We start from the raw sequence: 12,366 nt of genomic DNA, 5'->3' as shown, positions 1-12,366 counted from the left end.
TGTATCCATGACAAGATGTTGCAAGTTGTATGAAGAGAAAGTGATTGTTATGCTTTCAGTTTGTATCAATTGGTAATGGTGGTGCTATGTGAATATCGACCAAGAAATGTGTTAATTTACATAGAACAAGGTGATCAAAATATTACTAGAAAGGTGGTAATAGTAACTCTATCTATCTTCTCCACTAGAGAATTAACAGTAGAATACATGCAGAAGAACCATGTTTTTTCTTTATCTAAGCAGGAGTTTGCTTGAAACTGTGAAGCATTTCATCTATGAAGTAAATATACCAGTGTGCTTTCACCGAACCATTACTATACAAGGCCATCGATGATCATCAGAGGTCTTGCTCTTTACTACTAGTATTTTACCAAGATTACAAAATTCATATAATCCAGACTACATGTTCAGAAAATAAGATCGGTAACTGTGAAAGCTCAGCTAGCTAGATGCTACCAGTGAAACTTAAACTACTCCCTAGTCCCTATGAATTACAACCCACCCCATCCCAGAGAAATTGGGAGGATACTTGAACCTGGTTAGCCAGCAAAGCACTGTTTGATGGATTACCAAGATAGGCTAGCTTCTCATATCATGTATTTCACCAGTAGCCCTATTCTATTTCTCGGTATTCTGTTGTCTCGTCTTCTTTACAAAGATCTCCACGTTGCCCCTTTGGCCTTTTCACCTCATGACACCTCCCCCCGCCGATTCTAGCTTGTAGGGAAAGCTGCGCATTCTAATGCGCATGATTCATATGTACATGAAGAAATGCTCAATAGTAAAAGCTGGAGTTCTTTTGTCGGGGTGCAGCATCTTTGCAGAGAATTGACCTAACTTCCATTATCGACCTAGGTGGCTCCAGGTCCTTCTGCTGGAGCGTATTACCAAGCAGCTGCTGCATCTGGGATGCAAACGTATCATCAAGAACCTGCAGCATTATTATGCTTAGATAGAACGACAGCAAAGAGGAGCAACACTGACAGGAAGACAGTCAAGAAATGTCTTGTGAGCAGTAAAATGGGGACAGTAGAAAAATGAACTTACAGATACTGAGACTCTCGCCCCTTTGTACCAGGCCTTGTTTTCTTTGCGATTTTCCAGGAAACTCAAGACATCCTAAACAAAGGTTAATTAGTAACTCATATGATAAGAAAAAAAAATGGTGCCACTGATCTTTCAGATACCTTTCCCATACGGTCCCAAAGGCCCCGGCATATGGCTACAAACACATGAACTTCGGAGACTTTGTGGATATGATTTATTGCCTCAATTAACTGATCCTTCAAATCCTGCATCCTGCTGCGGATATCAGCCTCCATGACCAATTCTTTTGAATCCTGGATGATCTTCTTGAGCTTTGTGGTGTTCTGCATGCGGGTCTGCACATAAAAATATCTTAAGTATTGTCACCTAAGTGACCCACATATTTATCCAGGTGACAATAAAAACTTCCCACGAAAAACTGACAGTAAAACTAAAGTCCAGGACTAGATATTCCAAATTGCTGCAGCGGCGAACATGTAAAAGGCTACCACGAGTTACTATTATCAGGCTTAATTCACCAAAAATATACCTTCATGCAATCGCCACATCCATATAGCAACCCAGCATAACATACCAATTAACATTTGCAATACGATGATAATATCAAGATGTAAATCAAGTTTGGTTAAAACGTTCAACAACAGAAGTGTGGTTTCAGTTTTGCAGATCCACTGTGAGACTAGCTTCATGGAATGAAAATGTATGCAGAAGGACAACAGAATATGGAAAGAGTTATGTGGGGAAAACACTCACATTTTCAGAGAGCTTCTCAACAACTGCTTGCATGTAGTTTCGGAATTTGGCTCTCAATGTTACAGTGACCTCGCTGAGTCTTTCACCAATGGCAGCTGTATTTCCTCCATGAGGTATACAGGAACTCCATGACCTCAGATGGCTCTCGATCCGTGGCCGCAAAACATCCAATAGTCTTTTCATTGTATTCAAGAGGATTCCAAGCTGAAAGTAGACAGGAGTCAGATATTGAAAATCACAAATTCTAACAAGTGTGAATGCGTAGCAAAACTCACATCTTCAGGTACAATATATGGGCACGTCGAATTGCGCTTTGTTAGCTTTTGTACATATTTGAGGCCAAATTTCTTTGGGGCGATACAATCCTTTAGTGGAGCCAAAATCTCCGCATACTGCCTTTCGAGGGAGTCGATCACCGCTTTCTCAACATCTGCAATAGCCTTTTTTTACAACATTCCCAATAGCACAAGGTTAGTTGTATTTATTCTGATGTAAACAAATAATTTAAGGATTTGCAAGTGAATCTCCACATACATTCTCAAGAACAAATATGTACTCTGGCCACCGACAAATGATAACCTCATACTCTGTCAATGTATTCTTCAACAAGTCATACATCTCTTCAACAAAAGGTGTTGTCATATGCTGAGTCCTAACTCCTGACCATTTAACCTGATAATCGGCAAACGTATTGCAGGATAAGAATAAAAAATATTAAATACTGAAAAGCTGGGTGCACCCGCATATAGATATAGTACAATAATTTGTACGGCAAGCTAACAGCTTTTCAGAATAAAGAGTCAAAAAGATGTGCCTTAACTACCAGATCATTCAACTTAAAAGAGCCATCAGAATTACATGTAGTGAAACTACCAGCATGGCAAGCATTTATCCCCAGACATGGCCACCTTTCAGCTGAAAATTATCACATTTGTGCATTGTGCATGTGCATGTGCATGTGCATGCATGATGCATGGGCACTAACAAAACTTTCAATACAGTACTACATCTGTTCCAAAATATGAGCCTTTTTAGAAAGCTAGTTTAGTTATTATCTATATGAGCAGTCTTAGGGTTCAGATCACTACAGCAGCAGTGTCCACACCCAACAATCTTCATTTGATTGCTCGAGTTTTTTTAGTTATATCAGTGGTTCCGCTAACAGTCAAGCCAATGTCATTCAAGCAGAGCAACAAGGGGAAATAAAAGAGAAAGAAATACATGACTCAAAGTTGGCCACCAACAACAGCAGATTGGAAATTTGTGCCAACTATTTATCATATCAATCAGCCAAACTGCCAAAGCAAACAGAGAAGCATTTACCTTATCCAGCCTGCAATTTTCCAGCAATGCTCTGCGTTTGTCTTCAATCCATAATACAATGTATAAATGGAACAACTCTTTTGCATCAACGCCAGCTTTAATAGTGCTGGGAATAAATTAAAACGTCAGTCTTGAATATATATAAGACACAGGTGCAATAACAGAACCCAGTTGAGAAGGATAATTACCAAATGTTCCAGCTGGCAAGATCCTTCTGAAAATCTGCAGTAGCAATCACCAAATCTGCAACAGGAGATGAAGGGCCAGCAGGAGGGCAGGCAACAAGGAACGAGCGTATTCTATTTGAGAGCTCCACACTATAGATGGAGGCTGTCAAATTGGGGAGGTCGACAAAACTGTGGAAACAGAGGGATAAACAGATGTTGGAATAATTCACTGAAGAGGAAATAAAGCAAAGCAAAGGTAACAGAATCATTTTACAGTGGATGATTATCATAGATTGTACAGAGAACAGTGTTAAAAAAATGCACATCAGGCCCAGAAACAACGAAGTACCTGGGAAGTATGTGATGATTATGAATTTCAATGTCTGTAAAAATTTCATTACGCAAATTATGGCACAATGATTTCATCTTCTGGTAAGCCGTTGTAAAGTACACCAAGTCCATCTTTATGCCTTCAGAATTTCCTGCCACAAATTCATCAGTTTCAAGCATGTGCCTCCTCGATCGCTTCCTGGCAGCAGCCTGAACATATACAAACTTAATAAGTAACAGCACCTAGAAAAAAGATAGCATACATATACAAAACAGTCAAAAACTGACCTGGAAGTAACCACACAGTCTCAGTTGGGCCTCTGGAGATAGCACATCATGTAGTAGACTGTACAACTTTATAGCCGGCTCCAGAGCTGACGCGGCCAATCCAGTTGGAGGCCTAAAGTCTTCCACGAGTCCAGAGACCACTGACTCATCAAGGCACTTGTAATTCTCAAATACCATTGCTAAAGTCTGCTCAATTTGTTCTTCAACTTCCCCAAGTATTCGATTCTATTGAAGCAATTACAGTCATATAATCATGTTGAGATGTCAGAAGCAAGTTTAGATAAGAATTAAGAGGCCAAAAGCGGGAAGGATCTTATTCAATTCAGCTAACTATTAACTTTATTATACATCAACAGTAGTATACTTCACTCCAAATTTAAGAAATTTGCTATCTTGTGAGAGAAATATAAGAAAAAAACATCTTTTTCTTTTGATGGAAAAGGAGCAAATACCTCTTGATGGCTCAATGGGGCAGTATCATGGCTCTTCATTAATACTGGCAGCAAGAGTTCATGCACCAGATTCAGCCAGTCAGCAGTCGGGGTTGCAATATCCACAATATAAGAAAGGTACCTGTAGGAGGAATGATGAATAGCAGCTCACTGAAGGGAGTAGGAGGAGGGTGCAAAGTAATTCAGAAAAATAATTGATGCAAAACCCAAGCAATAATGAGAAGGCCACTCACTGAAGGGAGTTCGAAAAAAAATCGATGCAAACCAAGCAATAATGAAAACGCCAAAGAAAACTAATTACCTCAACTTAGTGTAGGCATCTGAAACCCCATAGTATGATGCAAATTCTGTGAGCAACCATTTCCAAGAACCTTGCAAGACAAGATTTCTTTGCTGAATGTGTTGTGCTTTCATTGCAACTTCCAAAACAATGTCATACGCCACAGTCTCTGCAACTGAGCCATACTAGAGAAACAAAGAAAGGTATGAGTATAAATTTTAAGAAATTGGTCAACATGTTAAAAAGGATGACACATTCATTCACTTTATCACCAAGAAATGTTATTTAATCAGTTATTTAACAATTTATCGTGATAAATATGCTTCCCTGGTCACCTATATTGAAATTGATAATATTACTCAGTAGGAGGATATTACGGAGAACCATTTACTTTTTTTTGTGCGTAACCTTTTACTTTGCTGACACAGGTATTCTTAATGCACTAAACCCAAAACTACTCGGTAACTAAAAATACAATATAGCTATCATCAAGATCTTTAAAATGTATGATAAGTTGGTATAACCCTGCATCAGTACCTTTTTGTTGTTTTCATCCGCAGCAGTTGTATATTGGACATACAGATGTATGCGGCCCACAAGCTCATGCTCAGGCTCCCGGTATATTGACCACCAGCGAAGTTTGTCAGCCTACAGAAGAAAATTTAGAAGTTTTCTGGGTAACATCAATCGAACAAAAGGCATAATTGCTACGTAGTATTTCAAGAGCACCAAACTATGGAAATCTACAAGAATCTTTTTCTTTCACGAACTTCCAAAAAAGCAACAAAATAGTTAGAATATCTTACAGGTTCCTCTGCCATTGTAGCAACTTGAGCAACAACACGCCCACAGGGTTTTCCTTTGGAATCGGATACATCAATGATCAAATCATCTCCCAGACTATCTGGAAAGCTGAAAATGTCCAGAGAAAGGCATTCAGCTTCACACTAATTTCATAATATAAATTGATCTCTCAAAGAATATTTCTGGTCGGCTACTTCATCAGATACAAAAATTAAGAGTGGCATATACATTATAAAATTACATGCTATTATAGAAATTATCTTGTACGTACAAAACATGTGTTTATACAACAGACTAATTGGTCGGCTACTTCATCAGATACAAAAAAAATTAAGAGTGGCATATACATTATAAAATTACATGCTATTATAGAAATTATCTTGTACGTACAAAACATGTGTTTCTCCAGATCCTGGCTAAATTAAGAGTGGCACATACATTATAAAATTACGTGCTATTATAGAAATTATCTTGTACGTACAAAAGATGTGTTTCTCCAGATCCTGGCTGCATTGGTACCACGTCATCTTCAGGTGAACTTTTAAGCCTCAGTTTGCACGAATATGTCTCTGAGGACAGAACATGATGAGGTCAGGGGTCAAGAGGCTGCATGCTATGACAGAAATACACTTTCAACTTGATTTGCAGTGGTCAGTTACGCAAGACGGGAAGAGAGAGTTTCCTTCTTCAGAGTCCTAAAGCATATTTACCTTGTTGTATTTCATCTGCTGAACTGCTGCGAAGGGTACTCACGCCAACTTTTAGCAGACCAGATACCTGCTTTATATATTGAGCACTTGCTTGCATGTATGCTAAGCTGTGCTTCGAAAATGAACTATTAGGGGGTACATGCGGTGATACTTGAACTCTCCTGACTGTCTCCCACCCAGATGTGATTGATGATTGTACGTTGGACAAACGGTGCTTAACTGAATCGAATCTCACCACTGGCAATGATGAAAAACTGCAACCAGAAGGCATGTCTACAGACATACGAACTTTGCGAACTGTAATAAATTGAATTATGTTAGCATTTAACATCATGGCAATTTCTGAGAAGTTTACAGAGCAAGTGAAGAGAAAGTCCTAACAGCTAGCATGATCAGCAACACTATTAGAAGTCCTGGCAGACAGCAAGTAGAAAGTCCAAAGATTTGGTATGCATTTGGGAATTATACCTTGTACTTTCATTTTGCCAATTGTTTTCTTGGGTTTTGATGGAGCGCCTTCAGTAACTAGTTCTGATGCCCGTTTTGTCATAAGCTCCTCTTCAGATTGCAGCAGCACATCTTGCAAGCTAAATGAAACACGCAAGAAGATGAATTTACCTAGGTGTATAACTATGTCTGTACTGTAACATGTAAAAGAGTAGTATAATGGCATGCCTGAACAAGTAACTTGCACCCTACACTAATTCAAACCAATGAATGATATGCTTACAAAGATACTTGCTTCATCAATCCAGCTTAGAACACCTTGACAAGTTTTGAAGCGTTAAAGGAGGAGATACAGGTGTGTGTTATTTGAAGGCGTTGTGAGTTTGTGGCCATTTTTCAGTGTAATAATACTCAGCAATAAGACAATGGCGAGACCTATAATTCTTGGAAAAAATGGCAGTATCTTAGTTTAGGCTAAGATACAAGTGTATGAAAGGTTGAATGATTGGTGTTCACAAACAAAGAAGCTATTTTGGCTGACAATATGTCTTTTACTTTTTACAATTTGCATCAACAGAGGGACACTGAACTTGCAATGGAACACATTGACTTAAGTTCGAGCATGGTTTTGCTTCCAGGACGGACTGAATCTATTACCACCCGAGGTAAAGGACTGATTAGGCATGCTAGGAGCCTTGGAGGCCAGGCTAGGACCCACAGGCACACTAGCTAAGAGATGGTGTCCAAATGGACGGAACAGGTTGGGCTCAAACTTCTATCCAATTCAACGCTGATTAATGAAATGCAAACTTATCCTTAACTAAAATTGTTATTGTGCAGATGGTAACTAAAAGCAGTAAGAAAAGTGCAGCTAGAACATTTCATGACATCTTTACAGTTGGTGATTTTTACAAGCATGAAATAATTCAACCATAACTCACCTAAATGTATCTCTCAACAACGTGCATTCATTTTCCAGAAAAACTGGAGCTTCCATACAGCCTCTAGCCCATGCATGAAGACACAGGCGAACACAAGCATCATATGCAAGGACGGAATACCATGGCCCTTGCAAACTGTTTTTTATTAAACATGTCAGTAAAGAAATATGTAACAGTAAACAAAATATTATTATTAATGTGTACTCTACATACCTGGCATGAAACGTTGGGACCCGAACAGGAACTGAACTAGATGGCTTGCTGCTGTGCTTTCCATTCAAAGTGCTCCTACATGGTAGAACGATTAGTCAGAATCGCGTGCCAAGATAAGAAATACAGTTCAGTTCTAAATGATGGTTTGATCGAGTATCCAGTATTACAAAAGCTACCTATTAGTCTTGTCAGGCAAGTTAGCTCCCAAGATATCATCACCCTGTTCCTCTTTTTTGACAGTTGAACCATCCGATACACTTGCATCTGCACCAGTTCTGGTATCACAGTGAGGAGCTGGTGAAGCTTCCTGACTGTAATCATGTATTGGTGGGGCACTGGGGACATCAGATAAACCATCCTGCACATGACACATTCAATTGTGCATCAGTAAAATATACACACTCCATTATCTAAGAACTGTATCATAAGTTCATAACTTCACATCTATTTGAGAAAGCAGGGCAACAGACAAACCCTAATAATCAGGATGACCCACACAAAAGAAAATTTTGGCCAGCAACTTTAGTTCCTAGGTTACATTATCCATTGAAACCAATAACAATATGATTATGATGGAAGTGAGGAAGTAAAATTTTCTTGCAATTTGCAAAGAGAAGAGAATATCCACTTATCCAGATCATAATGGTAAATAAAATCGAGTTTCTCCTATAATTGGTAGAAAAAAAAATTGGCCGGATCATCATCCAAGTGAACTAAATGCAGAAGCATGTTAAGGAGATACAAACAACCTGGGGGCTTGTATCTTAAGAGTAGGTGTCTGAAGAAGGTTTGTTCAATAGGCAGGATATTTGTAGCAATATCTCTATATGTTGAATCATTTTCATGCCTAGCGCGCCTGCAAAGAATAACTATCTACCGCGGCCATATTGATCATCATGCTAACCGCAAATATGATTGCTTGCTTGCCAGCAGTAGCATCTGGAGAAGGTTTGTTGAATGAGCAGAACATTTGTTGCAATATATATCCCTATGTTGAACAATTGTAATGCCTAGTGCATGCGCGGAGACTACTTATCATGAACATATTGATCTTCATGTTACCCGCATACATGATTGCTTGATTATCCCATAGACAATGCTAAAGCTTTTATATGCAACCAAGGAGTGGAACAGAGTGGAAATTGTGTTCTGTAAGTTTGATATATGGCAGCGAGTGAAGCAGGGGCTAAACAAACCGAGAACGGTTCATCAAATTAGCAGAGAAGAAGAAAACGAACCATCTGGGAGGAAGACTTGACGTTGGCTCGAGCAGCAGGGACCTGGGCAGAGTAGCGCTCCTGCTGGTAATTCCTCGAGTTGGAAGGCTTGTTACTAGCCGCCGCGACGCGAGCCTTGGGAACCGCATTGCTCGCCTCCCTCCTGGCGGGGCCAGTGTGGGAGTACTCCGACGCGTACCCGCCGCCCACGCCGTTGCTCCGGCGCGCCGCAGTGGGCTGGGTGGAGAACTCGGAGCTGCCGGCGGAGTCCGAGTACTCCTCCTCCTCCGCGTACGCGGCGGCGGCGCGCGCCTGCTGCGGCTGCGTGCGCGGCCTGGGCAGCGCCGTGTCCCTGGAGGAGCTCAGATCCGAGTAGCCGTCGCTGGAGTAGTAGCTGCTGTGGTGCTGCTGCTGGTGCGCGTGCGCGTTGGCGTAGCGGTAGAGCGGCGCGGCGGCGGCGCGGTGCGCCCGCGGCGAGGAGTCGACGGAGTACCTGCCGCCGCCGCCGCCGCTGCAGACCTCGTCGGCGTCGGAGGACTCGTCCATGTCGGAGGCGGAGGAGGCGCTGGTGCGCAGCGCGGTGGAAGGTACGGAGGCGCGGGGCAGGTGCCCGCTCCGGAACTTCTCCGGCGGCGGCATGCCGAGCCCGCCCGCGCCCCGCGCCGCCCGCAGCGCGTCCATCCGGTCGTGGCTGTGCAGCGCCCCCGCGCCGTGTCCCTGCCACATTCGTAACCAACGCGTCAGAGGTCGATCCCGGCTAGCCAGCTAGGGTTCAGTCAGGGCGGAGCGCGGCGGCGGTGGCGGCGAGGGGGAGGTCACTCACCTCCCGCACCCACTTGAGCGCGTCCCGATCCAGCCCCTCGGTGAACATCATGGAGGGCATGCAAATCCCAGCTCCTCTGCAACGCCCACCCAAATCCAACACCAAATTCAGACCCAGCAAAACCAAATGCAGCGCAGCGCCCGGAAATCCGGCAAAAAAAATCCCGTCGGAAAATGCAGAGCGGCGCACGGGGGGATTTCGACGGATTCGGGAGCCGAATCGGCGGGGGAGAGGGATTAAAAGTGGTAACTTACTTGGGAAGCCAAATCGGGCCGCGCGGATTTCGCGGTTGGAGCTGGGAGTGACGCGAGCGGCGCGGTTTGAATTGCAGACGGAGCCGCGGCGAGGGAGCTGGGAGGACGACAGCGATGGGAGGCTTTGCTAGGCTCCGGGAAAGCGAAACGGAGTGGGGGAGAAAGGAGGAGGAAAGGGAAAGGGACGAGAGGGAGTTTATTGCCTACTACTGCCCTAGTATGTCAGTGTAAATAAAACTAAAACCCCCGTGGTACTGCTAGTTTATTCGAATTAATTAATTCAACGTGACGGAGACGGCGGGGGTCTTTGCAGTTACACCCCTGACTGCGCCGCGCCATTTTTGGAAGGTTAATAATAGTGGGGAAGACTGGGAGGAGGTGATCTCCACGTGACGGACGCGCGACCATAATCCGGCGGCAAATCGCCGCAGAAAAGGAAAGCATCGGATAGAATTAGATCGTCGGCTGGAAAATTGGAACTGTAGTATCCGCACGTATCCCTGCTCCCGATCTCTCGTATACTCCTGGTATCTTTTCTTTTCGTTTCGTTTTCTTTGTATATATATTGTGGTGGCGCCATGAATCGGAAAGGAATTTGCTTCGACATGAGGTTCTCTCAACTTCAAATAGTCGCATCTTTTCTCGAAAAAAAGGATTTGCTTCGGCCTGTAGCTTTGCATTTTTCAACAATAGGGAGGGCGTGATTAGCAAAAGGGTGTTTGGTTCCTGCAGGCGTACGTGGGACGGGAGCCCCAACGGGAGGGTGCGTGCGCCGCGGCGGGCGGCGTTGACGGCGTCAGGCGGTCATGGGCCGTAACGGTCGAACGAGGTGGTGGGAAAGTGGAGGACGAGTGCGACGACTCGGCGACAGCACACACTGTGGAGTGGAGTGGAGTGGGAACGCAGCGCCCGCCCGCACGCTCCGGAGCGTCTACACCGTCCACTTCCTCAGACCTGAGACGATCTGGGCCGTCGGTTCGCGTGGGCGGTGGCATGTGCGCGGGCCCCGCGTGCCGGGCCTCCTTTTCGAACGACGGTGCATGGGAATTTCCTGGGCGCTGCCGCGGAAGGACGGGCCTGCCCCTGCTGGTTCCGCGAAATTGCGGGGGAATGGTGAGGATCCTGCCACTGAAGGAGGGACGTGAGCTTTCGGCGTGGCCCCTGGTTTGGGGCTTTTGCCGTGACGGGGACGACGTGCGTACGGGTGGGGACGGGGTGGTGACCCGGCGGGGAGCATATGGCCAAAGCCGCCATCACGCTCCGCTCCGACCATTGGCATTTTCTGCTTCCTTTTTTTGAATGAACGGTCCATAAACTGCGTCGCAAACTCTCTTTTTCCATATTAGCTGCACATTTATTGCATCATCAGCAAAAGCCAGCATCATGCTCCGCTCCACCATTTTGTTTTGCACCGCCGCTCTAACCACTGGCATTTTGTAGTATTTTCCTTTCTCAATGAACGGTAGATAAGCTACTACTACGTTTCAAACTCCTTTTTCCCCATTAGCTGCACCTGCATTTTAAATTTTCTAATCTTTTAGGTTTTCTGGGTTGCTTACAACGTCGGCCGTTAAGGCTGTAAATCTTCATCATCTATTACAACCAAGCTCTCGAGCATCCAGCTAAAATACGTCATCGTTTGGTCGAGCCGAGCTCCTCGAGCGGAACAAGTTCTATCTTAAACTGGACTTGTAGAGGTTGCTTAAATGAACCATGAATTTCACATTTCCGTCGTTTCTACCGTCAAGTTGCAAATCGCGGTCGGAATCAAACTCTAGAGTTGTTTTGCACGTGACGAAAAGAAAAACTCAAATTACTGCTACTCTCACTGGAAATGTGGACCCACCTATCATATCAATCTCGTTTCAAACTCAGATCGATGGCGTGGCCACCCTAAATCTAGCCTGTGTGGCGCGTTGGGAGTGTCGTGGGCGCGACTTGAGATTGGCCGCTAACATGTTTGTGACGGCGTGGCAAGGGTGACACACGAGCGGGTCCAGCGTGGCCTTGCGACCCAGCATCCATGCTCCGTCTAAGGTGGGGTAATTATAATTGATCGGTAGTTAATGGAGGAATAAAATTTGGGTGGGAGATTAATGTGACATGTGGATCCCACCGTCAGTTCGAGTAACACGTACTCCTAGTCTACCAAACTGTTAAGGATTGATTTAGACCGGGATTTGCAAGTTTAGGATATACACGCTAGGGGTTTAGAGTTTGGGGTTCATTTTGTCGAACCTCTACGAGTTTAGGGTCTGTAATAGACTTTTTTTTTCCTTCTCGAGCTTACCTAGTCTTTTTTTTCTTCCTAAAATAG

General features: G+C 43.9%; 1 protein-coding gene across 1 annotated transcript; it reads right to left on the bottom strand.

Moving 5' to 3' along the window:
- Positions 1-338: 338 nt before the first annotated feature.
- On the bottom strand, positions 339-9,846 carry LOC124690719. Its single transcript, XM_047224071.1, has 22 exons — positions 9,796-9,846; positions 8,994-9,689; positions 7,932-8,113; positions 7,756-7,830; positions 7,543-7,677; positions 6,623-6,741; positions 6,155-6,451; positions 5,926-6,013; positions 5,447-5,552; positions 5,178-5,288; positions 4,662-4,825; positions 4,361-4,481; positions 3,909-4,133; positions 3,640-3,830; positions 3,312-3,479; positions 3,124-3,229; positions 2,335-2,472; positions 2,076-2,240; positions 1,801-2,004; positions 1,188-1,382; positions 1,048-1,119; positions 339-931 (listed from the first exon to the last, which is right to left on the bottom strand). The coding sequence occupies exons 1-22, from the start codon at positions 9,844-9,846 to the stop codon at positions 776-778; spliced, it is 3,765 nt and encodes a 1,254-aa protein (XP_047080027.1). The 3' UTR covers positions 339-775.
- Between the last annotated feature and the right edge of the window lie 2,520 nt (positions 9,847-12,366).

Source organism: Lolium rigidum, chromosome 2 (genome assembly GCF_022539505.1).
Source record: "Lolium rigidum isolate FL_2022 chromosome 2, APGP_CSIRO_Lrig_0.1, whole genome shotgun sequence".
Lineage (NCBI taxonomy): Eukaryota > Viridiplantae > Streptophyta > Magnoliopsida > Poales > Poaceae > Lolium > Lolium rigidum.
This window is presented reverse-complemented; position numbering and strand designations above follow the sequence as displayed.